Source organism: Trifolium pratense, linkage group LG3 (genome assembly GCF_020283565.1).
Source record: "Trifolium pratense cultivar HEN17-A07 linkage group LG3, ARS_RC_1.1, whole genome shotgun sequence".
NCBI lineage: Eukaryota > Viridiplantae > Streptophyta > Magnoliopsida > Fabales > Fabaceae > Trifolium > Trifolium pratense.
The window spans coordinates 8,254,148-8,282,120 of record NC_060061.1 but is presented as its reverse complement, the minus strand read 5'-3'; the positions used below and the strand labels follow the sequence as shown (position 1 = coordinate 8,282,120).

At 36.1% G+C, this 27,973-nt stretch overlaps 2 protein-coding genes across 4 annotated transcripts; both read right to left on the bottom strand.

The window, feature by feature from the left end:
- Positions 1–4: 4 nt before the first annotated feature.
- LOC123913974 lies at positions 5–26,104 on the bottom strand. 3 transcript variants are annotated; one of them, XM_045964926.1, is made up of 26 exons: positions 25,887–26,104; positions 25,378–25,553; positions 22,829–25,024; positions 22,481–22,556; positions 18,130–18,252; positions 15,315–15,570; positions 14,765–15,226; positions 14,503–14,688; positions 14,094–14,390; positions 12,719–13,333; positions 11,521–11,917; positions 11,263–11,390; positions 10,840–11,010; positions 10,031–10,231; positions 8,710–9,258; positions 8,576–8,635; positions 8,153–8,481; positions 7,094–7,526; positions 5,930–6,397; positions 4,676–4,792; positions 4,455–4,576; positions 3,643–4,375; positions 3,297–3,551; positions 2,804–2,986; positions 1,440–1,781; positions 5–1,171 (listed from the first exon to the last, which is right to left on the bottom strand). In XM_045964926.1, exons 2-26 carry the CDS (start codon positions 25,544–25,546, stop codon positions 422–424), a joined length of 9,618 nt encoding a protein of 3,205 aa, XP_045820882.1. In that variant the 5' UTR covers positions 25,547–25,553; positions 25,887–26,104; the 3' UTR covers positions 5–421. The 3 variants fall into 3 exon arrangements, with proteins under 3 accessions (XP_045820882.1, XP_045820881.1, XP_045820883.1); XM_045964925.1 differs by having other exon boundaries at positions 25,896–26,104; XM_045964927.1 differs by lacking the exons at positions 25,378–25,553; positions 25,887–26,104 and having other exon boundaries at positions 18,130–18,268; positions 22,829–22,891.
- Positions 18,852–21,684, bottom strand: LOC123913976. The gene is made up of 2 exons (XM_045964929.1): positions 19,814–21,684; positions 18,852–19,756 (listed from the first exon to the last, which is right to left on the bottom strand). The coding sequence occupies exons 1-2, from the start codon at positions 21,613–21,615 to the stop codon at positions 19,057–19,059; spliced, it is 2,502 nt and encodes an 833-aa protein (XP_045820885.1). The 5' UTR covers positions 21,616–21,684; the 3' UTR covers positions 18,852–19,056.
- Positions 26,105–27,973: the final 1,869 nt, after the last annotated feature.

Below are 27,973 nucleotides of genomic sequence, written 5' to 3'. Positions count from 1 at the left end.
AACATGGCAAATGGATTTTTATATTGATGTACATAAACTATACATTATGGAGCAAAAAAGAAAGAGAAACCAAGGGACATTCTATTCTATTGGCCTCAAAATTGACAACAAACTACCCTCTTCTCCCCTACAAAAGAATTGGAGAAAACAACAACTATAAGGGCTTTTACAAGAATGAGCTACAGATACAATTGGCCTAATATACAACCATCAAGCATATCTACTCAACCAAAACATGTACATGTATATAGATCAACAACCCATTCAATATTCATTTTGTCCAGCCATTCCGGTTTTGGCTCAGCACCATTCAATGTGTGCGGCAATGACACCACATTGTTTTTGAACCAGTAACGGATCAAGGTCAAGAACCAACCAACCCAGTTTGTCCAATCATAATGACAATTTACAATAGAAATTTTCACATTAAAGGGAGGTAAGCACCACCATGACCTTTCCTCAGGACTAAGGGTGCCGCATTGTCAGGGACCTTATCCATTTCTTGCGTGCATGCATCAATGATATCCCCAAATCCAGTTGCTACTGTAGCCAACTGCATCCGCAACCTCAAATCCCTTGTTCGCTTCAGTAAACACCTGAATGACCTTCCTAAATATTTAGCCCATTCAGCAGGTAACCCTCCCCCTGTGAGCCATACAGAGAAATGAGATTGGTCCCCTCTGGCAGCTACTTCAGCTCTATAAAATTTAGCTAAATCAGTCAACATTGAAGGCTGAAGAGGTAAAACTGCCACAAATTCAGCTACAAACTCCTCCATGACTTCAGGTTTGAGCATTTGGTTCCAGAGCACCAAAGCCCATTCGCTTGGCTGGTTCAAGTTATAAGCTTCAGCTACAATTAAAGCTTCTTGGAAACGAGACTGTTCAACTAATGCCCGTCTAGCATTGGTTTCTGATCGATAAAGCCACTGGAAATCTGGCATTCGTATTTGAAGGGATAGAAGGGAAGCTTGAGCACAATCCTTACGTGTTTTATTGCCAGCATCGATGGAAGAGTGAACCTCGGCAGCTTCAATGAAGTAGCGCATGGAATCCAACAAGTCTTCATTCTGATCCTTGTTATAACGACGAAACCACTGTTCACATGATTGCTCTGCTCTAGACTCTAAAAGAGAAGCTGTCTCATGTTTCATATCAAAATGAGTATAGACCTGTAAAGAATACAAACTTATAATCAATAAATATTATCACATTTTAAATCCATTTGTTTCATAGTTTGCTCCATATTGAAAGATGTTAAGCATCAATGACCGAGGAACTGAGAAACAAGAAAAAAAAATGAGCAAGTGGAAAATGCAATGTGTCCACCCCTTAAGTCTATGCTTGGAAACATTATGCCACATTACGCCACACATACTCATATAATACAAAGCAGGATAATGATCAAGTATTTCAATAATATATACAGAAAATACAAACCAGAGCAAATGCATCAAGGTCATTAGGGTTGAAATGCTTCAAAGATGTTAGAACAGCCATTCGGAATCCTCTGACAGCCTCAGCAGTGCCTGTGTTTGTGTCTGCAGCAGCAGAGTACTTCTGAAGAAGCAGATCCAATTGACCATTTTCTATAAGAATGCCGAGAATGAAATTGAGAGCATAGAAATTTCCAACTCCAGTTATTAGGCGAGCCAAGCATGGGAAATCACCCTCCAACACGTAAGCATCAACCCTAGTTGCAGCAAGGGCCACAAGAACATCAACTCCATCAAGGCAAGCAGATGATTTGTAGAAATGATGGGACAGAATAAGAAGCTCAACCTGGAAATGGCAATTTCACAGGAAGAACATTGTCAGCTCAAGACAAAAACGAATGATTCAGCCAAAATCCTTAAGATCAATTCTCAACTAATATTTCACTTATCCACACTACAGGTTCACAACAATTATCCCTTAAAAGATAAGGCAGCACAGAACAGCAGTGGATGAGAAGGGTATATTGGTTATCATGCTGTAATTGGATAAAGAGGAGCAAATCTTAAAAATAGGATCTTGTATGAATGGCAAGGTCACGAAGTTTGTGGTGTAAGTGGATTAAAAAAGGATCTTGTCATCTAATGCTCAACATTCAAGGAAAAGTTGATTAAAATTCACTTCTGCTCTTCTAATAAACTAGTTCATTTACTTGATATGTTCTCTCTATCGCTACACGCAGTTTTCTATTATGTCTACGACTGAAATTCTACCACAACAAGCTAATTATGGGTCAACTTTTGGTCAGGTGTATTGAAAATATTTGGAGTTAAACAGTTTATCTTTATAAATATTTTTTTTTGGTTTACTTTATCTTTATAAATATTGTTGATGGATTGTTCTTGTTCTCTTTGTAAGTTTGATCTATTTGTTTCTTTCTCTTCTCTATTACTTTTTTCATTTTCTGCTCTATTTTGAATATTCTATTTTATTCTATATTCTCTATTTGCTTAATTTTTTAAATCTTCTTAATTCTGTTTTAATTAATTCCTGCTGTTTTTAAATTATTTTAATTCTATTTTTTAAATTATCTTAATTCTTTTATTAATTGTTTATCCTTTTTCTGTCTTTGCTTTTGGTTTTTGTCCATTCATGTAGCTATTTTAGTTTTGTAGACAATGTCACTGGTATAATATTCATCTTAAAAAAGAAGAGTAAAGGGAATCACAGTCAACAGTGGACTACATTTATCATCATCTTAGATAGCATGAATTAAAATTTTATCAACAGAATCTATTTAATTAACCATTTCTGAACAAAGATAGCAAAAAATAAAAAATAAAAATTACTGATAAGTCATGAACATGTACCTCACAGGCATGTGGTATTTCTTGTCCGGTTATCACCAAACGCATTAAAGCATGCCCGATCTCTGGTTCAGAGGGACAAAGCTCTGCCCATTTCAAGAAGTCTGAGAATCTCCAAAGCAAGGGAGCAGGGCCTTCCTCTTTTTGTGAATCTATATATCCTCCCCGATGTGCAGCCAACACACCCTGTACAATATAAATATTTAATTAGCAATAAGTCACAAATCCCTATCTACTTCACAAAATTATATCTAAACAGAGTTGTTTAACATAACCCCTACATAACTGACACGGCATTTGAATTACAAAACTGTAAATCATAATGACATCAATTCACAAATCCAGGTTAATTTCTTCGCTCAATAGATGGGAAACATGCCCACAGAAGTCCAGCTAATGCTTAGGATGTCAACATATCCTCCATTTTCCATACACCAACCACTGTAAAAACATCATTAACTAGAATCATCTCATCATAAAAAAAAAATGAACCGACCTTCAGGAAAGATTCTGCAAGTATTTGAGCAATACTAGCTGCTGGCATCGGATGAGTCTGCACCAGAAATTTTGCCTCCTCAAAGGACTCTTGTGCTTTAAGAGAAAGCAGTTGTAGTAGCTCAATCGGTTGCTTGTTGAATGCCTCAAAAAATGAGAGGCCCAAGGTGTTTGCAGCTTTTATAACTGCTATTATTTTCTTACATAGCCCACGGCCACTGCCTTCGGTAAAAATGACCACCAAACTCTCCAAAACCTAGCATTTTGAGCAAATATTCCACAGCATTGTACAAATCAATAATGGAAAAAAAAATTCAGGGATGGGGAGGGGAAGTTTGGACAATTACCTGGAATGGGTCAACACGGTGCTTATTATTCAGTAAACCATATGTCTGCAGAACTGAATGCACTTCCTCATCAAGCATTGACACTGATACATTGCTAGAAGGAGTTGACATAGAAGCAAGCTTCAAGGCTGCATCCACAAGTCTAAACTCAGATGGTATTTGTCCAGGGGAGAATTTATATTGGAGTTGTTTGGCGGCAGTGATTTGCCCAAATTCCAATAAAGAAAGAACGGCCCTTTCCAGCTCTGCCGCTCCAACCCTTTCCTCCCACCTAGAAAACGACATTTCTACTTTCAAGTTTTCTTCTTGCAACTGCAAATCATTTTTGAAACTGATACCGGAGCCATCATCAGTATCTGCACTTTTTTCTACCGAGTCTAGAGCTGGGCGTCTCAACGCCACATATCCTTTGGCCCTTCGTTTTGGCTTTGTACTCCCACCAAAAGTAGTTGAAAGACCAGCATCCACAACTTGATTCTTGTGAGGGATTTGGTTGTTTTCCCTGGAATCATATTTTTCTACAGTTCTATTCCTCATAGTATTTATATGGTTATCCATCTTTGATATGATACTTGCAGTTCGGTCAATAATACTGGAGTCGTTCCTGATAGCATTCTCTCTGATAGAAAAAGTAAAATTGAAGTCTCCTTCACTCTTCACCTGAGTCTCAGACTCAACGGCTAAGAGCCATACTTTGGTTTCAATTTCACGCAGAAGTTGCAACGGACAGACACTGAAAAATTCAGCAACAAGATCAGTAAAGATATTAATTAAAGTTGAAACAGAAAGTAATCCTTAAATATGTTCCATACGGGTTGGAAAGACTAATCATCCCACTCAGCCATTGCAAAGAAAGCAATAAAAGTTCATGAAGCTCCCTTGCAGGAAGATCTTTCTCCACAGCTTCGGCATGTTTAAGAAAAAATAAACCAGCCTGCAATCATTGCAATGGAATAAACTTACAGCATAAAACAACACAGTATAATTCTTTAGCTGAACACTGACTGTACTAGAAAATAGAAACTAAACATACTTGAAGAGAAGGAAAGGAATATCTGATGAATAGTGCATGACAGTGGCTCCATAAAGCAACCCTCTCTTCTGGCACATCCCAAAGGAATTCCTTCCATTCAGCTACCATAGATTCAGCCTAGCATTTGCGGAAGAGGCAGAGAGATGAGGGGATAATGTTCATGAGAAATATGAAAAACTATTAACTAAAAAAGCTAAATGTCAAAAAAAAAAAAAGTTAAATGGCAAAGAAAAATTATATAACTCAATATATGACTGAATTTGTATAACTTTTTTAAGATCTTGAATGTGCTCATTAAACAGTAAAATTAAAATTTGTAAATAAGAATTCATCATTCTCAATACAAGTGACATTGGACATCCATTTGATCAAATGAAATAATGATCATCTACACCAAAATTTATTAAAATAGCATAATTAAAGTATGAGTAATTGAACTAAACAAATCAATCAGACAATTCTGTGCAAGGTAACTAAACCACATATAGATGTAGTGATTAAACAATATAAGAGTATAGCAGTGGTGTGTAGCTCAAGATAGACAGTAGCTTTGTGACAGCTCTCCTTATTAGTGACTGTTGTAACCAACTCGGCAGAGTTGGTGTAGGATAAAAAACTGTTAACGCAGGATAAGGCCTGTTAGAGTAAAAAACTGACTATAGGGTTTTTACAAGGCTAGAGAATATAAACTTCCTAATGCTTCTAGAACAACCCTATAGTCAGTGTAGTTAAGATACTAAACTGACTTTGCCAATTACTTTAACAAGGTCCAGCTATATATAGCTGTTGGCGCTTTAATGTAACTGATTTTGAACAGATTCAATACACTACAACAGAATTTCTCAACTATGTTTTCTCTCATTTTCCCTATTGAATAAACAAATTTTTTTTGAAGGGCCTTTCTAATGAACAATCAGATCCTAAATATTGAAGTTTCCAATATGGTTTCAGCATTGTTTTAAATCCACCGATATATAATTAACTAGTACAGTATGAGGTTTGATGGGCCAAAAATTATAATTATTAAGAGACAATATGAAGAGCAGTCAGATAAAGAACCTGTACTAATATCAACAAAATTAGATAAAGAAAAACACCACGGATTAGTTATAAAGGGGTTCTACTATTAGTTCTGTATAAACCAGTCAATTGATTGAGATTCAAATATAGGATCAATTGACTTCCCCTCACTTGAGGTTATAGTTCATAACAACGACTCCATTTCACAAACAGGTTTACAAACTTAGATACTACCTGAGATTCTGTAACATGATGCATAGCAGATTTCCAGGGTGCACCACTGGCCTCCAACTGCTTGGCCCAATTCCTTGCTTGCTCCCAGTGCCTATTTTTTTCTAGTGCAGACAAGAGTGAAGCATCATCCCAATTTTCATTACCTAAATGTAACTCGTCGTCTTTATGAAGTAGAGGCTCTGCTAAATTAATTTTCCAATAAAGCCTTCGATAGTATGCCGCTGCATTTCCACCATCACCAAAGTCTGTGGCAGCAAGAAGTTGCAGCAAGCATCTTTTCTCATAAGGAGAAGGGCAGGTTGAAAGCACAGCATCAGCAGCTGTAGCAGCAGTAGAACTAATCCATGATGTCCCAATCTGCCCCTCCCTTCCTAAATTTGCCTGTAACTGCGGCGGTTCTTCCTTAATTCGAGCAGAAAAGGAGCCCAAGTGTGCAGAAGCTTCTGAGAGGCGCATTTGTGAAAATGCCTAAAGGAAAAAGGAAATTTTCAAAATTGGAGGGATATAAGATTTAAAAGTTAAGGCTAAAATCAAATGGAAAAAGCACCACAGATTTATCAGGTTGATATCAATATTTGCATCAGGGATATTATAATCTATGCAAAGCTTTGGTTAAAAATACACTTCCAGAATGGTAAAAAAATATTTCCATAGAAATATCATAAAAATAGTTCACAACAAACAAACAACACATACTTAGAGGTTTGACCTGACTTGATAAAAGTGATTGACACTGTTCTTAAACAAGAATTCAGTTTGAACAAACATTTAATATTAAACAGAAGAATCCTCCGCAATTTAGCCATCATGGAAGAGAATTCTCAAATTTGGGGTGGCATTTCCTGTTCCTAATTTGTGTTCACTTGACTCTCAAGTTACAGAACATCTCCAAGTAAATTCACGTTAAATTTAGGAACATTGCAGAAGTATGAAAATAACCAGCTACTAGTTCTTGAATACCAAGAACATTTTACGGCACTTGACCAAAAGACACAGGAGCACATTAAAAAAAATTAAAATTTTTATTTTTTTTGTTGCGTACAGTACAAACCTATCATTAAAAAGTAGTACTTTATTTGTACCAAAAAAAAAGTAGTACTTTACTAATCCCAATGATCTTATGTGTACCAAAGATCCAGACGAATTGTGAGTCAGTTACCATACCTGAAGAGCACGGATAAATGGCAGCAAGGGGCACGATGGAAGGAACATCTCAAAGGCCCTTAGCAAAGGCGAAAACAACTGTTGTTCACAAAGCACTGCAACCATCTTGGAAAGAGAAGCAGGACCGTCATCGGAAACACTTTCAGGAAGAACAGATCCACGATGTTCTGCTGTTATTTCATCCTCCATAGTTTTACCTTGAGAATCAAATATTCTTTCATTTATAGAAGTACTTGAGATGTCAGACATTGCAGAAGCAGAGGATTCGAGTGAAACAGGAGTTATTAACCGTCGACGTTTAGGACTCTGCCTATTATAATGGAATGTGAGCACTCTGTCTACTACAGGAAGGGCATTAGTTGCATTTACAGCCGCTCCAACATTGTCTGCAATCTGAGAAGCAATATCGTTCACCTTGATTGATGAAGTTTCTCTGTCCGAAACATAAAAGGCAATGAGTTTCGATCATTGAAGTAACTCACATGTTTGAATTGAGTGTGTGTGGATCGGTTATCGCTTATTTAAGACTAGAAACACTTCGACCTATAACAACTCATCATAGAATGTTATTTTCAATTTAACCATTGAATTATACAACAACCAACCTCATTCCTACTAGCAGTCAATTAGAAAATGTTGCTGTTGTGCTTGTCATACTATAATTATGAAATCAAACAGTAACAAAAAAATATGTTGCACATTAGTTTTATAAGGGCCAATGCAATATAAACAATTTCAGATTCATTTAAAAAAAATTAAGCATAATATTCATGATGGAAATTATAATTCGACAGCGGATTTTGTGAGAAATTGGTCATATGAAAATATTATTCCAGCTGCTGTCAAATTTCATTTCATAAATAATGTTACCAATTATCCTAAAATATAGATAGAAAGACTGATTTTGACTAAATGTCACATCGGACTACTTTAATACACAACGTAAATCAACACATGCAAGACTACAGGCCCTTCACAACTGAAATGGATAAATATAAAAGGAAAAAACATAACTAGAATATGATTATGAAATCATTATTTGAGAGCAGTTTCGATCACCTTGCTGCAGTAATTTCCAACCAAACTGTCAGACATGACAATGGAGAGACATCAAGGAAACATGAAGCAACCATTGCCAATATTGACCAGGACAACTCTTTTGCTTTCATCAAGAGAGCCTCTCCTGGACATTTTTGCTTTTCGCACACTGCTAATATTTGGAAGAGTTCAACTGGAATGCATATGTTTTCATCAGGAAAGGGTGTTTCACTGCTTTTCTCCGGTGCATCCGAGAACGGTGCAGAGCCTGCCTTTTTTTTCGATTGCATTCCTCTCAAAACTGTTAACATATGAAGTCTGAGACGTGGATCGCTGAACTCCTTTGATGCCTAGCATTCATAATCACAAAGATATAAGAAATTTTGTTTCAACATAACTCACACAAGTTACACTTATTGAGTTTAAATAGGATACAAGACTCACCACTTGGACTACTGTATCATATGGATATCCTCCAATCTGAGCTTCAGACAAAAATTCAATCTGACAGGAACCAAAAAATTGTAAGTTTATTGGTTAAGGAATTAATAGAAGAAATAACAAAAGTAGAAACATACCCAGTCACTGTCTCTAGCTAATACAGAAAGGTACTTTGTACTTAAGGGAAGCTGGTGCAACCTACAAAAATTTGTTACCAATGACCAGTGCTGGCTGGAAACCTTTCGTTGAGATCTTAATTCATTTCCATCACCATTTCCACTTAATATCCATGACCCATAGGTATTTCCATCAACCAACGGTGGAAGGCTTGCCTTTTCCAAATGGTGTAAGACAAGAATAAGAGCTCGTGAAGGCTGTTTACTTGGAGCTCCAACTTCGGAAGAAATTACAGGAGAATCTTTGTGCAGATACTCATCAGCTAGAGCTCGCGCAAGAGATTCTGTTACATCAGTTTCATGTGATATTGCATGAAAGACAGATCCCTTAGGTAATAATTGCTTGAGATTTTCATTAGTTTCATTTGATTTGTGGAAAGAAGATATCCGTTTTAGCACAGCAATGTCAATTCGCATCTTGCTGGCAGATAAACCACACAGCTCCAAAAGAAAAGCACAAGAGGCAACAAGCATAGAATCTTCGAAATGCAAAATTGCAGTTGACAAAACCTGAAAATTCAAGCACAAATCTTTCAAACCATTCAATGATGTTTTTTTTATCAGGCACATAAGGAAAAAAATATCTAAAACTCGGGAAAGAGCCAATGATGTTTAGTTTGATGCTTCTTTCTTAATCCTAATATTTGTTTTTCAAAACCTGATGAAAAATTAAACATCATGGGCTCTTTGCCGGGTTTTATAAATTAAACATCATGGGCTCTTTGCCAGTTTTTATAAATTAAACATCATCTTGACAAAACCTGAAAATTCAAGCACAAATCTTTCAATCTACCGTTCAATGAGGGTTTTTTTTGTTAGGAAGCAATGGAAATATGTCCAGCATCAAAATCAAAACAAATTCTACGATGAAACATAAATTAATTGGTGTCCCCTAACCAAATAACTTAACCTTTTAGGTTTAACTGGTTCTTCACAAGGTTTGAAAGTTATGTTGGCCAAGTGATCAGAAGTTTGATACTTTACAAACTTAATCCCCAAAATTCAATTTTTTTAAAAAAAAAAACTGGGGAAGGGGAAATTTTTATTAATTCAAGTGGCACTAATGGCAATTTTACAATTGTCCCTGACGGGATTCGAACTCGGCACCTTGAGGTTACAAGGCTAAGCTCTTCAATTAAATTTTACTGAAAGTAAATTGGCCTGGTGCGTTGTCCAAGCTAAAAGTCCAAAAGTCAATTGCACCAAGTGCATTGGTTTGTTTAATTTATCTCTCATTTCAAGCGCATAACCAGTCAAACTAGAAAGAAATAAAAAAACTCACAGATGAAAGTAGAGTATCTTCGCCTTGTCCTAGTGGTGAAAGAAGTTTCTGAACATCTGATTGAATGTTAGTTTGCTCATGAGACGAACTACTGCCTTCCTGTTCTGACTTCAACTTTTGAACTCTATGGCCAAGAATTTGGTTAAAAGCTGCCAACGCTCGTCCACGATGCAAATGATGCTCAAGCCCAAATCCATTTTCCTGAAAAATAAATTTGCGATACTGATATACAGTATAAATGGTACATGGATAATATGGGTGGCCCAATAATGAATTCAGGGTAGACTCTAATACCATCTTAGTTTTTGAGTCTAACATACCCATAAAATCGGTTTGTACAGTATCGGTGAGGATTGCCTAGATTTATAAGCTTTAGTTACGTCTTATCGCCAACAAATGTATGACTTGAATTTCTCCCATTATGTATTATCTTGCACTTGCTCAACCCTCCCTATTGAAGCTTCTATGTATCTTCTCCATGCTGGTCCAAACCACTTGCCACCAAGGTCTGCCATTTTTTTTACAATGGGAATTACCATCTTTATATACTAATTGTATCCCTAATCCTATATATCTTGTATGACCACTCATCTGTCTTCAATCTAATCTCTGCAATACTAAGTTTACTTTATCGTTGGATCAGTACTGCCCTAGCAAGGCTTTATAATTGGGGTAAAACTTCCCTTCAAGCTAGAGTGGTGCTTTTATATCACAGATCACACCAGAAATATTTCCATTTCATCCACCGTACTTGAATTGCATGGTTAACAAATAAAACAAAAAATAGCAATTAAATTAAATGAACGTACCTCAAGTAAAGGACTGTGTAGTTCTTCTTCAATGTGCCGTTGGATAGTTGCCTCCCAGGAGATTGCACTTATATCATCATGCAAATCAGCACTTTCAAATAAGTCAATATCTCTGTGTAGCAAAGTTTCCCCCATAGGGAATGCTGAAAATGATTGGCAACCAAGAGGACCCTGTAATATATGAAAACTGCATAACTTTGATGGCATATACATGGAACGTGTCCACAATAGCAAGCAAAAAATCAATGATGAAGCTGTTCTAAAATGACAAAAACATAGAAGTATTTTATAAAGAGTCAATACCAGATAGGAATAGTCTGAATTGAAATTAAAGAGACAACTGTACTTGTTTAAAAAAAAAGACAACTGTAGAGAAAAGACAGCAATTGTATCCCGTCACTCAAAATGGAGAGATAAACAGACCTGGACATAAAGCTGTATCAATCTTCGTACTGGCTTAGGAAACCAGCATGGAAGCATTTGTAGAAGTGAAGTATCACGCCCGGTAGACAAGAAAATGTCATCGCGCCAACTAAGATAGTCTAATAAAGCTGCATTTCCAAATTGTGACAGACGAAAAATTTGATGCAATGAGAAAAAAAAAGTGGGGTAAGTTAAGTGCAAAAATAAAGTAGGAGAGTAGAGGAAACAGTCGCCCAACAAATGAGGTTAATAGCTAACCAGTTTTCGCTTTGGGCACCAACAAGCTCATTGTATCTTGACCAAGACATGCTCCAACAAGTGTGCGCCACAATGTAGGAAACCTTTGCAAAGTCGGCCTAAGGTTCTCCAATGTGCACTGGGCAGAGGAATTGCTGTGCCTATTTACACCACCACTATTTAAGCAGCTTTCGATGGGGACAGAAGCATGCATCAAGGTTGCTAGAGCTGCCATTTCTCCCCCTCCTTCAGCAATGTCATCAACAGTTCGAATTATTTCATCCAACTCCAGAACACCAAGGTTGCTTCTAGGAGCAAGATCATGTGACATAATTGAACGAGCATTGGCAAGTGAGGCCTTGTATTCACACCCCTTAACTCTGGATAAGAGCAGCCATCTTGCCCATTCACAACCAACCTGTTGACATACAACATTGATAAACAGAAAACAAATATATTTGTTTATACCCATGAACATAGAACACAACTAACAATAACTTTTCACGTCCTCTATTTATCTGTTCTATTTTTACTTATTTTTTATATTTTCAAACTGAATAAAATTTAAATAAGTTCCCAGGAATATCAAGTACTTACCAAACACATTTGTGGAAATAATATTTCTAGTAATAGGATTCCTAAAAAATCATTCCTGAGTATATAATTCTATATCTTGAAATAAACACCCGTAAGTAGTAACAATATACACACACACATACAATAAATATACACACACATACAAATAGATACTCAAATAAAAAGTTAATTGTAAATATCTCCAGTTACAAGCATACTATTGGTGATATATAACAAAACCTCGACTTTAAACATTAGGTACTACTAAGTAATCTAGCATCATGTGACTCCCTTAATTTAGAGTTCAGCAATGTGCAAGATTTTTCCTTTTGTGTTCTTTTCCCTTTTTTCAATGGAGGATCCCCCATCTTCCATATTCCTCATACTATTCTTCATCTTCCTTGAATACTCATCCCCCCCCCCCCCCACACACACACACACAAAGAAGGCACTGGTTCCCTATTTTTTTCACTGAAACTTACATAACAATACAAGAGACAAAAAACAAACTAAATTTTTTAATTTCAGTGAATCAACCGCTTATTGATGCTTAATAGTATCGTGATTTCAAATAATGAAAACCAAGTACAGAAAATCAGAATAACACAAACATTAATAACACACAACAGACACAGAAACTTACTGCAGTATCCTGTAATGCATAAAGTGAATCAAGATCAAGGACCAAGCGATGATGGTCAAGGTAGAGGTCCAAAAGATTTGGCAAGTTATATTGTGCACAGTGATGCACAAATATTTTATGCAAAGCTTGTACAGTTCCATCTCTGACTGATGAAGTCTCATTGAGATCATCCTCCAACCTAATGTTATTTTTGCCAGATATATAACCTGAACGAGCCAAAAGAGCTACCAATTCCATTGTCCCTTCCCAATATTCCCTCAAAAATATAAATCTTTCTGCAAGCTTTTCTTCCGTAAGCATCCTTATCCACCCAGAGAAAATATCAGGTGAAAACTTGTATATTTGAACATCTGGAACTTCAATGCATACAGAATCCAATTCTTCAAGAGAGTATAAGAAATTTTCATAATTAGAAGGCTTCACATCACATCCTGAAGATGAGACAGGCTGTACAACATCCACATTGAGTTGAAGGCTTCCAGCAGATAAGACATATGCAGGCATTATATCTAATAATCTAAAGACTTCCTTCCAATGATTACGACACACATGGTAGTCAAGTTGTGACTCCCACAATAAAGAAATGTCTGAATGAAGAGATTGATTCAGTATCATCTGTACACACAGAGATGAATGATTAATGAAAAGAAAGTTATTATAGAGAGAATAATTTTGTCCTCAAATAGTTGCAGAAATTGAATTAATGACTAAAAGCAGCAATGTGACTGAATACATATAGAGGGAAGCAAATTATTGTCATGAGTAAAGGTTAGAGCTGTTTGGTTTGATTTGAAAACAATAAGCTTTATCTAGGAAGACAAAATGCATATTAGATGCAATCTCCAAGAAGGCATAATCACTTTAACTTCCAACCTCATCCAGTAGATATGGTGTCCTAGTAACAAATATTAAATTATTAAGAATTCTCTAAGGGTCTGTTCGGGAGATTAGGAGAGGAGGGGAAGGTTTTGAAAATAAAATGATGAAGTGGAAAGAATGGAGAGCTTTGGGAGGAGAGTGCTTTGGGGATTTATTTTTCTTCATAATACAAAATCCCCCTAATTTGGGGGAACTCAAAAATTGTATTGCAGGAGGATTTTGGAGGGCTTGGATAAATTCTCTAAATCCATTCTATGTTGTTATATTAATCATAAGCATTCACTATTCTCTGCAAAAGCACTCTCTCAAAAAAGTGAAAGATTTCTCTATTTTTCTCTCTACTCCTCCCCCCAAAGCCCGTCTCTCCCCTCCAAACAGAGCCTAACTGAAACTTCACATTCAATCTTTTTTAATTAGTTAATGACAAGAAAATACTAAACCTAGCATCCAGAATATCTGCACTAGAATGTAGTAACAAGACAGATAAACAACTAACCCGATCAACAGTTCTTTGCTCCCATGCATCAAACCAGATAGCAGCAGCAGCCCAATATCCAATATGAGCATCATCATCATCGTCAACTTCCAGTGCAGGGGAGTTTTCATTAATATTCATCCACGTATCCAAGACAACTCCATCAATCTCACCACATTCAATGACAAGACTATCAAATGAATGGTTATGCAAGAGCCTTAATCTATTTTCCAACGGTGAAACAGAGTTTGAGGGACCACTTGTATCTTTCAGCCGATGATGATATGTTTTCCAGAAACCACTGCTTGGATAGAGACTCTACTCATACACATGCATACGGACAAATATGATTGCAAGTCTCAGCTTATGGAAATTTCTCTTTCGCATACTAAACATTGACCACAAAACAAGACAAACAAATTCCACGTACCTCAATCAGTGAAATATCTTTCAATATCTTCAACTCATATGGTCCTAGATAACCATATCTTTTCATTTCCTCGGCAATCTGGGCTCGTAAGGATCTCCTTACAGTGCCAAACAAAAGTTGTTTGAGGCAATATTCAATGTTCTCACCAAGTCTTTGAAGTGTTGCAACAGCAAGTTCTGCTTCACCCTGTATAATTGCATGATGAGTCATGTTATTTTCATTGGGATATATATGATACCAAATAGAAAGTTGAATACATCACCTTCATAAATAAGTCATAAGCAACAGCTCTTCCAATGTCACGAACTTCAGTAAAAGTATCATGAGGCTCTTTGTCAACAATGAAATCCTCTGATTGATGTAGATGAAGTTGAAGAACAGCCAAAGGGAGTCGACCAGATAGCAGAGCATCTTTAACCACAGTCTTGAGGTCCAGATTACCCACCTTCCAGCGCGCCATCATCTCTCTTGGATTTTCCAGAGGCAAAACTTTCTTTTCTGAATGAGATAAGTTACCTAATTCATCTGAGACCAATTTAGACTCGGAATCAACAGGTACCAGCGCAAGATTTTCATCATTTCCGCCACTTGATGCTGGTAAAGGAAAAGAAATATCACGTTGGTTCAATATATCCAATGACTCTAAATTTGATGGAAGAACTGCAAGTTGGGGTTCTTCGTGCAGCATCTCTATACCCGTAACAGATGACTCTTCACCATCAACCTGTAAGTTTTAGCACTAAGATAACATTTAATATTCAGTAAAAACAATTAATCAGTAGTACAAGTAGCATAATTGGGGAGCACCATACCAATCCTTGATTAGCCTTTTGGAATGTTGTCCTATGCCTACATTGCAGATTTCGGATGATCTCCAAGAAATGAGCCAGGTCGGAAAGTTTTTGAGCAAAATCCACTTCAGTTTGTAGTTTCACTGGTTCAATTGGGGGAAGTGAAAGCAATCCTGTCTTGTTCAAGCCCTCTGCTATGCATATATCCTTTTTATGTTGTAGTAACCCATACTTACGAAGCATTGTAGTTGCAAAGCAAGTTGCCAGTGCAAGAAGCCTAGATATCATAAGTCGGAGTTAAATTTTCTTTCTGGAATGAAAAAACAATAGAGGATGCATGCCATCCACTGCTTTGGTTTTATAAAAGCTTTTCCTTTTTTCTCCTTTATATAACACCACTGGTAAAAGGGTAGGTGACAAGAAGTCTAACAGAATAACAACAATCCAAGTGTGATTATTTGAATAGCAAATTTGATATGGTTCCAGTTATCACAAATTCATCCACTAATAGAAGAAAGGGTTGCAATACTGAAATTCCCTTCCTCGTTACAACCAAGCCTTATATCCCACAACCACAAGGTGGGGTCGGCTACATGCATCAAACGACACCATAAATCATGTCTACATTTGAACCATTGGCCTCTAAATCTATCTTAATAGCTTCACCTATGGTTTTTCTTTGACTTCCTCTGCCTATAGCAGTTGGGCTGACCACTATCTGATTTACTCTTCTTACTGCAGAATCTACATGTCTCCCCTCTAAATATGCCCAAATCACCTAAGTCGAGATTCAGCCGTCTTTTTTATAATATGTGTTATTCCAACTCTCTCTCTCTAACGTCATCATTCTTAAGCCTATCTCGTTATCTCATTTAGTATTTCTACTTGTCCTCTATAAAAAAAGGATTTTAAAAAAATCCAGTTGTATCAATTTAAGTATATCAGGCATAACCATAAATTTATGGTTTTTAGAAGTGAAACTAAGGGGTGTCACTCTTAATAAACTTACTAGGCATAATCTTACAAAACCGGTTTGTAAGATAAGGGGTGTCATTCTTTGTAAACTCTTTTTAGACCTTCTCTCTTTTCAATGCGAGACTTGGATTTTCTCGATACACCCACCAACTCGTACCCAACACTATTGGGCTTGGTGCACGGATAATTTAGCGGGATGGCCCGAACGGATAGGCGTTGATACCATACTAGATTTTATATTGAGTCTAACTAATCCTTACAAAACCGACTTGTAAGGTTACGGGTGCACTCGTATAAACTTTTTTCAAGCCTTCGCTCTTCAATGTGTGACTTGAGTTCTTCCTAATACTTTGAAAGAAATATCTACCGTTCATGTATGTAGGACAAACACGTGCTTATCATGTATGTTAACCAATGTTGTTTTTTACATGTAATAACAATAAATTACATGGGAAGCAAATGACAACTTCACATTGGCTTATATAATAATGAGCTAAAATGGAAATGAAGTTAGAACTTAGAACTACAAGTTCATACAACAAAGAGGTCTTGGTTAAGCACATGATGTACATATAGACATCTTAATATTTCATTATTACATAATTTCAGTGTCCACATCCAACATAACTATCCTAAAAGAAACTACTAACAAGGAAATTCCAGTGGTTCTTAAATAGGAAAGACTTCCAACAATAACCAAGCATTTTATCACTAGAGGAGATCGGCTAGATGCATTAATCGGCATAAAGTTTTGTGGTATACTATTGTATATCCCAAGACCATTTAACTCTAAATCTCTTTTAATGATTTTTGACCTATAGTTTTCCTTAGTATGCATCTACCTAAAACTATTAGTGTGTCCTCCATCTGGTCTACCCTTCATATTGGTGCTTCTACAGATCTTCTCCATACATGACCAAACCACCTAAGACGAGATTCTACCATCTTCTCTACTATGGAGAGTGGAGACTATGCCAATTTTCTCTAATAATTATATTTCCAATTCTATGGTCTAGTATAATCACTCATCCACAGTAACACTCCCATTTCTGCAACACTTAGTTGACTTTCTGGTTAGTTTGTTACTACCGAACATTCAGCTCCATATAAATGTGCAAGTCTAACCGTTGCACAATAAAATTTTCCTTCAAGTTTGAGAGATAGTTTTCATCGTAAATCACACTTGAATTATTCCTCCATTTATCTACCTTACTTTTCATATAGTTGATGTGTTCCTTTATCTTTCTGTCACTTTGTATAGAGAACTTAAAACATGAGACTTTTAGTATTGAGTACGTATTTTCTAATATTTACTTGTGAGTTAGAATTTTTTTGCCTTATGCTAAACTTGCATTTCATTACTTCAACTTCAGAGGAAACCAAGTGTTTCCAAGGTTTGTCATTTTTCTAATTTTCATTTATCTCGTCTCTCGATTCTCCAATTAAGAATATATCATCCACACACACAAAAAAAAAGTATTGTGGCACCACTTTTTGGATATGTTCGATAAGTAAGTCCAAAAAATAAAAAATAAAAATATGGGATCATAGTTGACCCTTGGTGGACACATAGTTATTGAGAAATCCTCTGTATCACAATGCAAATACTTCTACTAACAAATGTTTCTATTTTATTTTATTTTTTCCCAAAATAAATTAATATAGCTATCCAAAAAATACACATAAGATAAAGGACCAAATACCAAATGATGTCACATATATCTTTGGAGGACCAATATGAACAGTTACCCTATATAATAATTATGACAAGTTGATACCATTTCTTGGGAGTAGCAGCTTAGTTTAGAAATGATAAAGATGCAGAATAAAAGTATGAAGGCTGATGAACATATAAATTTACCTGGAAGCAGCAGAAGTTTCGCTATCATTGCCACTTTTATTAAGCATAAGATAAACTGCAGCAAAAAGCAATCTCAGAATCCCCTCTTCTGCTAGATTCACATCCACAAGCATTTCCAAAGATCTGCCCATCAATAAAACTGGAAAGTGAATTTCATTAGACAATATTTGCCATTTAAAAAAACCTAAATACTATACGAGCACACCAAAGATATCTTTCACGACTTCATTTCCATTGAACCAGTACCACTGTAATACACACAACAATTTAATTTGTGGTAATCTAAAAATCAAATTACAGTGTGAATAGATAAGCAAAATATTTATAGAGGAAGGTCCAAGAGTCACAAAGAAACTATGTACCAACAAAAGAAAAATTTGTTAAACATTATTGCTTTTCGCAGTTATGCATGCGTCAACTGATACAAAAGTTATGCTAAGAAGCCATATGGAAAATCCAGAAGGAAGAGCAAGGGAAGGATAATACTTAGGGGACGTTTGGGTAAACAATATAATTAGTGTTTATTGAGTAGTCACTTATCACATAAGAACTCGTGTATAAGTTGTTTCTACAATTGAATTGAAGGGAGGGTGAAGCTGTGAAGGTAAACATTACATAAGCACTGTAAATGTGGTTTCTATAACGTATCTTGTATCCTTAGCTATTTTTATAAGTTCTGTAAAATAATAGAACTGTGATCTTAAAGAAGAAATATAAATGGATTGTGATGAAAATTGGGTAACTGTATTATGGAAACGGATGAACAATTACAATTATTTGAACATGGAAAACAAGTAAAAACAGAGTAACAAACTGTTAGAGATAATCTAACAGCCCAAAGCACTAAGTGCCCCCAAATCACTATGAAAGTGATCCAAACAAACTAACCAAATACGTGAATGAATATTATTCTCTTTCTACTAAGCACTATATATATAACCAATTCCTGATGCAGCACATGCATTCCTCATGCATTCTTTGCCACCTCAACATTCTTTCATTCCTTCCCCCTTCCTTTCCACACCTTAGGCTTGGGCCAAAGTCAAGGCCCACTTCATGATTCAAGTCTCTATCAATACCCACCTCTTCAAACAACCTTGTCCTCAAGGTTGAACTTATTTTACATCCATCAAACTTGCCTCTATCAAATACAAAGTTGAACCATCCAGGAAAAATAAGTAAGTCACCCCAGCAATAGTCATCAGTTGTAGTTGCCATAGGAAAATTGAATTCTTCTGGATCCCACTGTTTGTTCAAAATGATTGCATGCAAGAACATCATCCCACAATCAAATCCAGCTTTCATTTCTTCAAAAGTCCCCATCATAGTATTCCAAAATCGTCTCAGCATCTCAATCAAAGTAGTTGACAACAAATGATTTCTATTAGCCAAAGATTTCAATGAGCACCCATTCACCTCCTTTCCATTTGACAACAACAATGGATCGGCATATGCTATGAACCAACTCATGAAAGTTCTTGAACATATATGCACCAACAACATCATACTCCTAAAATATTTCAGCACTTCCAAACACATTCCTTGTTGTGCAAACTCGCTAATCAAAGAGTACCACATTGTTGTATATGGTGACATCTCTTCATTTTCACTCCAACGGTGAGCATCATTAGGGGCCATGCTGCCGTCACTTTCTGCTACAAGCAGAGGAAAAAATATGTCATCAGCCACATATTTAGCTAAGAGACCATCAAGCTCATTTGCAGCATCCACTATAGTTAATGCTGCATTTTCTTTCATTCCCAATAGCCTAACAATTCCCTTTATTGAATCATCTGCTGCAAAGCCCTCTATGCAAAGAACCAACATGTCCCTTAATTTAGATGATAAAATTAGACTCATCTCATTTATCCAAGAGTTCCTAATTGTCTTTGGGGACACCTCTTTACTTTCCATCCATTGAGACACATCAACAATTTTCTCATTTGGTGCCTTCAAATTAAAACTCTCCGTTACAAAGTTAAAAGCTATCAAGTTCCATACTCTCTTGTCATAAAAACCCTCTAACACCAAAGCCCAATTGCCACTCATGAGATAAGAGTTAACAATTGCAATCACATCCTTGTCAAGAGCACCCACTTCCAGTTTCACACTAAACCTCTTAATATGCCTTCCAAAACACTTGCACAAAGGGAAAGCACATGCAGAAATTATAGCTACTTTTTGGTACCCCTTGTACCTCACTTGTTTAAACTTCTCTAGAGGCAAACTTAGAGACCCGTACACAACAATCTCTTGCTCAAATTCTCGAATTTTGACAATTGATTGGGATTCCTCCTTACAAACATAACACAAATTGGAAGATGGAGAACACTTATGATGAGACGCAATGGACTCAGCTGAAAACCCATATGGAAAAACGAAATTTCTTGTTTGACTTAGAATATTTGAGTTACTCTTTTCCTCAACCCAAGTGCTATTATTCTTGATTTGGGCCCAGCCAGATAGTTTTACTCTGGCCCAAAGGGAAAATATCTCAAAAAATAAACAAATATTAACTTGGGTCTGGCCCGTAAGATCAACAGATTGCATTGTGTAAGAAGGATACGTGGCAATAGCAAGTGGTAAAGGTTGTTCCTTGGGTGACACATGAAAATTGGAATACTGGCCTGATGATAACACGTGTAATAAGTTGTTATGGTGGAAAATGGACGGAAGAGATGTGTGTATCTGACCCATTAGATTAAAATGGTTACCAACCTTAGCAAATTCCCTTTTCACCCTTGGTATCTCTAGATCCTTCTCTCCGTTCAGATACGACGTCATATGCGGCGATGCTCGCCGTGATAGCGCCGCTGCCAATCGATCGGCATCTGGCGGGTCTGGCGAAAGTGGTGGCCTGAGCAATTTCGTTTGTATCCTCCTTCTCTCTACATCCGCTCTCCCATATCCACCCTTATCCAAAGCTACGCTTCTATCTGGCGGTTTAGCCGGTGGTTCTCGCCGTGAACGGACTTTCGTAGGTTGATCAAAGCCCAACGGCTCAACCTCCACGTTCGGTGGTTTCGACGGCAATCGCAAGTCCACGCTATGTGCACGTTGTCTCTCAACCTTCGTGTTTGGTGACTTCCCCTTCTCCGACTTTCCCGATTCAATGCACACGATGAAATCCTTTCCGTTACCCTTAGACGCCTCGTTCAATTTCAACATTGAATTAACTTTGTTATTTGGCTCGTGGTGATTCTCTTCCATCACCTCAACCACACTTGTGTGATTCTTCTTGATTGATGCTGTCACCGTAGTTGTTGCTGGAAACTTTCGATCTAATTGCTCCGATGACTTCTTCATCGATTCAGAATCCATCTCTGAATCATCACCAATTTCTGTATTCACCTTCTGAATCTCTGCTCTCTGGGGAAATGACTTCTGTCTCTGTTCATATTCATTCATTTGCTTTGATAGCAATAGCATCGTTGAATTCACTTCTCTCAAATTCTTAACCAACAGTTCAATTCTGTCTCCCATCATTTGAATCCGGTAGGTCGGACCAATTAATAGAACTGTGATCTTAAAGAAGAAATATAACTGGATTGTGATGAAAATTGGGTAACTGTATTATGGAAACGGATGAACAATTACAATTATTTGAACATGGAAAACAAGTAAAAACAGAGTAACAAACTGTTAGAGATAATCTAACAGCCCAAAGCACTAAGTGCCCCCAAATCACTATGAAAGTGATCCAAACAAACTAACCAAATACGTGAATGAATATTATTCTCTTTCTACTAAGCACTATATATATAACCAATTCCTGATGCAGCACATGCATTCCTCATGCATTCTTTGCCACCTCAACATTCTTTCATTCCTTCCCCCTTCCTTTCCACACCTTAGGCTTGGGCCAAAGTCAAGGCCCACTTCATGATTCAAGTCTCTATCATAAAACATTTACTAAGTACTTAATACTTATGCCATAAGAAAAGCAAAAATAAGTTCTTCCAAGCACCCTCTAGTCAACATGAAAGAGGAACGATAATATAACTTTTTTCATTAATGAAGTGTGTGTTTGTTTTCTTGGAAATTATATTATATCCACCTTCAGGAATCAGGATAATATTGTCAATTGGAGTTCTCCTTGGAGGGGATGTAAATTCTTTGTTTGACGGTTGGTTAGTTAATTAGTTGGTCGGGATAGTTAGTTAGAAAGGTAGGGAGTGACAAATATATAAAGAATAGGAGGGAGAGGTACGAGAGAGTATCCGATTATTAAAAGGGACTTGGGGCCTTCAGACATGGAGGGCTGTAATAACATAGCAACATTTCTATCAGATTGCTACTTTAGAACACAGGAAATATAAATCGATACTACAATAACTAAACTTGGGTTTACCTTTCTATTTCATCAAATTTCAAGTAGTCCAATGCTATTTGTAATTGACGAATACGAGAAATTTTGGTGTCCCATCCTGAAAAAGAAAGAAAAATATAAGCATGAAGCTAAAAAAAAATTTGTGAAATTCTAAAGTAGTGTATCAATTCCATTCCAATACACAAACTCATCAAACTTTGAATAAATAGACATCGCTATCAAAAGTTTTGTTCTTATTTGTAATTATTTTCATCTATTCACCTTTAATAACAATTTTACTGGTTTCTATACCAAATAGAAAATTACAAAAAAAAGTTATAATAAAAATCAAACACAACTAATATATATAGATCATTTTTTGTAACTCACCATTTCTCAAACACAACTGATCTGCCTCTTTGATTCCTTCATACACAAGAACTCTGTCCAAAATTTCAATTTTCCAAGGAGAAAACCTTTTGGTTGGTTCTCTTAACTCCACATTGTCTTTAAGCAGAACTGAAATCCCTCTATCTTTACTTGGTTGGCGATAACCAATGTACTCAACAGGAAGAAAACTTGATAAGAGTGAAACAGAAGGAATATACGCTGATAGACAATCTTCTCTCACAATATAGAAAAAACCCTGAAATGTGCAACCAACTACTTCTCCAATAACAGCTTCTTCTTTTCCATTAAAGTGGTATACATCATATGCACTATCTAAAAGGTTGTCATCGTGGGCATCTAATTTCACTTGCAGATTAAAATGCACAAGTTTTGAGCCTTTCTGATTCTTTACATTCTTCATTTTAGAGAGAATAGTAATTCCCATGGGAGAAAAAGAAATAGAATCATCTTCACATAGTTTAAAATTGGGAAGGAATATCTTTTTCATAACAGGCGACTTCACATCAGAACCAATAAATTTGTGGTCGTTGGTTGCTTGAGAAAAACCACTTGAATTGGGACCAAACAAATTGTGCCTTTCTTTAGACGTGTAGCCATCAATTTTCTGGAACGCATCACCCTCCAAAGCTTTGTCTGGGTACGAAACACTTCTGTTTTTTATGTTTAAATCATTTGATTGAAAATATCCCGAGAAATTAGAGAATGCTGCTTGACAATCTATATCAGAACCACCTGCCCCCCAGCCAACCAACAACCCCAGTCCAAATTGCTGACAATATGGAAGCAACTTCTCAGACATATAACTCTTTTCGGTAACATATTCACTCAAAGATACCACATAGATCACACCACATGCATCAACCACAGCTAAAAAGTAAGTATGTGAAGCAACAACTAACCTTTTAAATGATCTTTTAAGAGGATCACGGTGTTGATCGTACAAGTTATCCTTAATGGCAGACCCACGGGAACTAAGAATAGGGTTAAGTCCACAAGCCTGTGAAACATTTAAATGTGTCACGAATTCACCAGATATTGCAGAATATAGAACAATCAAGCCAGATGACTCAAGACAGACAAGAAGATTATCACAAAATTGGAAATCCATCCACTCAGCTTCCTGAACAATGTTTGTGTTTTCATCAAGCTTCACCACTGAAACCCACTTAATGCCCCAGTTGTCTAACTTGGCAACAAGAAGTAAATTTTTACTCCCGCCTCTTTGGTTTGGACCACTAATATTGACAGACACATGATGTATCAATGTCAAAAAAAAACCCACCAAGCAATGAGAAGCACTCGAGAACATTTTATGGCATTCGTAGAACCCATTAATCTCAATACCAAATACATTGGAAAAACAATCAGACTTAATACCCTCTGTACCCGAGCTCAAGCTTGGGTGATCAGAAGCATCTTCTACTAAATCAGCTGGTTCCTGCCGATTCTCCTTACTTTGGACTGATTTTTCATTGAAGAGATATTCCAGGGATAGACTTCCATCAAATATGTTAAAAGAAACCACTTCTGTAGAGCAAGGAAATTCTTTATTCTCAGGGAACTTGGTCCAGACACTACTGTCAGTTACAATAGTTTCAACTTTTGTGAAAAATGATTTTAAATATCTCTTAGTCGGCGCAGAGCCTCTCGAAAATTCAACTCCACCATCATCTCCACCATTCCAATTTACATTCTGGCTTCCAGAAACTTCATGAATAAGGCTGGAAGATTCTCCTACTTCCATGTTTTGAGCTGATGCAGGAATAGGGCCCCATTCCACCCACCTGCCTTGTCTATAACTACCTTCTAATGCAGATTGAACTATTTCTCTGGCTTTAGTCGGTTTGGGAAAAGCATGGACTGTTACCCCACATCTTCCAGAAACAAATAAAAATTCTCTAAATGAAGCATCATTGTGTTGATCATAGCTGTCCCCACAACGAGCCCAGGCCAATGAGTTCACATCACTAATAAATGGGTGACTATTGGATCTTGAAGATTTAATTTCAGCAACATTGGTATCAATGCCAATTCCTGATCCTGAAGTGCAAGGCAAATCATTCACCAAACCTGATCCGCTAGGCCTATCGAATTCCTGTGAGGAAAGAGTTGGTGAACCTAGAATGTGATTATCGTAATCGTTGCCACTTTCACAACCACTAGAATTTGACTCCCCTGCAATTATCAAAGCAAGTGCAAACACCAAAACAGAATATCAAAAAAACTTGAAACAAATTGCAATTGCATTTATCCACGAAATTAAATATATACATACACTATTCGACTACTAGACAGCAATAGCCAAGCCAAACTACAATTGTGTTCTGTTAGTGTTTATCATATATGTTTTAACTGTTTTCATAAGCTACCCTGAAGAGTTTACGGAAATAAGTTGAAAACAACTTACAAATATGTCAGAGGTTGTTTTCATAAGTTCTCTCAAACAGTCTTACAAGTGTTTATATTAGTATGTAAGCTCGAATAAGTCAATCCTAACAAACCCTTATAAATAAAGTCGTAGCAATCACCTTTAACAAGAGGAAACAACAGAGCTTCCTTTTGATATGAATGCAAAAGCAGAATCTCTCTGGTAGGAGAAATAAAAGCTTCACGAAATTCCGAAAGCCCGACTTGAGTCTCAGATGGGTCCCACTTGTTCAACTGAAGTATAGCAGGATCCTCACTAGCCAAATCCATTCCACTCCTGATTCAACCAAACGCATATTCAACAAAATTTAAAACAAACCATAATAAATTAATAATCATTTATGTAATTTAAAAAAAATTAAGGCTAATTAACATAAACTAATGATTAATTAGAACTAAAACAATTCAAACTCCAAACACTTTTCATCTTTAAATTCAACACTCAGAAAATCAAATTTCAATTTAATTTCATCGATTATTGATTAAATTATTATTGAAATAAAACGTGAATCACGTGGTGTAATTTGAAACACATCGAACATGAAAACTAATAAAGATTTGAATGAGTTAAGGTGAAATAAAAAATGAACGAGTTGAATGAAATGAAAACCTGAGGAACCTGAAGGTTGAGAGATTAGAGTGGGAAATTGATTGAAGATTGTTTTGCCATGGATGAAGAGAGTGGAGTTTTGCGAAAGGGGGGAAAACGGAAGTTTTGAGATTGAGATTGAGAATGGAGCGAAGTTTGAGCGGAGAAGGAATGAATGAATGTGTCTCAAATGTTTTCCTCACTACTCTTCGCTGCCCGATCCAAACTCCGTTTAAGTTAACGATAAAACAAAATACATAAATATCGGGGATTTATCGTATCGACTTCTAATAATATTTAATACAGTACTCACTCCGTCTTTATTTAAAAGTAAAAGTTATTTTTCAGATTAATTGAAAAATCAATGTAAAAAACAAAAATTAATCATGTTAATTAGTATCCCGGACACCAATACAACCCAAACAATTGGGTTAAGTCGGGCAAGTTGGTGGATATAAATTTCAAAAATGAAAAAATCATAAAAAATTTGGATTTCGGGTAAAACTAGACTCATCCCAAAAACCTCGATGAATCACTAGCGTTATGAATTTTTTAAATATTTATTATAAAAATACTAAAGGTTTTATCAATTAATCGATAAATATTTTTTATTGAAATAAGTTGTACTACTTCTTCAATGTTAAAAAAAATATGTGTGTATTAAACTACTTCTGTGATGTTAACGTGAAACTGTTGCTTCTGTAATGTTAAACGACTATGTTTATGTGCGATTGTCTTGAGGATGTAATAATTTGGAATTAAAATTCTCTAATCTCTACGAATTCTTTATGAATTTACTAATATCACAAACGACATGTTTTCTTTGTGTTTGAAGCAATGTATCTTAAATTTGTTTTTCATACCTATTTGATCAGTAAACTATGCTATAAACTATAAGTCATAATAATAATAATAATAATAATAATAATAATAATAATAATAATAATAATAATAATAGGTGTATATTGGTATCCACCGGCTACCTACCGCTATCATGTAGCGGGAAAATAAAGTCATAAACCATACTAATTATAAGTATTAACGTATGTTTCAATTGAAATATGACGTGTTTTGGTTCAATGATATTGTCGATTTTAAACTTGTAGTTATTTATTAGATTAAAATCTGATGTGTTCTGGTTCAATTGAATAAAAAATATGATGTTAAAAATTCTAATTAAGGGAGTATAATTAAAATATGATGTGTTTTGTTGATTGTTTTGCATTTTATTTACAAATGGTGATTTATATGAGACAATAGATGTGTTTTATTCTCCTCCAACAATTGTCCATAATAGGACTACCATGCGAACACCAAAAACCCGTAAAAACATATGTGTTGTTTGGGATGACTTCACGTTAGATCCATAATCGAAGAATAAAAAAAATAGCCATATGCGACCATTGCGGTAAGAAGCTCAAGTATAATGGGACGAGATCGACATAGTGGCGGAGCTATGTGTGGGATGAGGAGGGTCGTAGTCCGTCCCAAAACTTCCGATTTTAATATATGTATATTTTTGTTAAGTATACTCGGTAGGGGTTTTGTATATACTCGATTTTACCTTATGTTATTGTTCTTTTTCGAATTTGTTATTTATGATATTTGTTCATTTGTCTAAAGTCTTTATTTAAATGATTTTTGTGTTTACTAATATTGTAGTTGAAGACCTATGTGTTAAACGAATGTATCGTTTAAACAACATTGTGAAATAACACCAAGAAGACATATTTTGTGTGCGAGTTTCATAACATGGGGTTATTTCAGAACATGGGCATACAACTCAAGAAAATGACCAAATAAATTAAAACACAAAGAATAATAAGGATAGAAGATAATGACACCTTATTCGAAGACGATGACTGGGTGCGAGATGACGACAGTGGATCGATGATGGAGCTCAAGTTGAAGAGAAAGAGAGAATGAGCGTGTAGTTTAAGTGAGTGTTGAGTAAGTTGTGCACAAAACAACATCGTAATAAAAATTACTAATAGTGTGTGGTTTAAGTAGTACAGGTCGGTTCGGGTACTCGCAGTTTCAATTTACTGAACCGAACCCGACCGTATAAAGTCACCTGAACCTGTCATATTCACCCGCGGGTCAATTCA

Bases quoted from the DNA above. Each gene is read 5' to 3' on its own strand.
- LOC123913976 (XM_045964929.1), bottom strand. From the start codon at position 21,615: ATGATGGGAGACAGAATTGAACTGTTGGTTAAGAATTTGAGAGAAGTG. The intron at 19,757-19,813 runs TGATGACATATT...CATGGCCCCTAA, and splicing joins CTCTTAGCTAAATATGTGGC to TGATGCTCACCGTTGGAGTG.
- LOC123913974 (XM_045964926.1), bottom strand. From the start codon at position 25,546: ATGGATTTGGCTAGTGAGGATCCTGCTATACTTCAGTTGAACAAGTGG. The intron at 11,918-12,718 runs GTAAGTTTCTGT...GTATGTCAACAG, and splicing joins ATGCATTACAGGATACTGCA to GTTGGTTGTGAATGGGCAAG. The intron at 4,793-5,929 runs GTAGTATCTAAG...CGCAAATGCTAG, and splicing joins ATCATGTTACAGAATCTCAG to GCTGAATCTATGGTAGCTGA.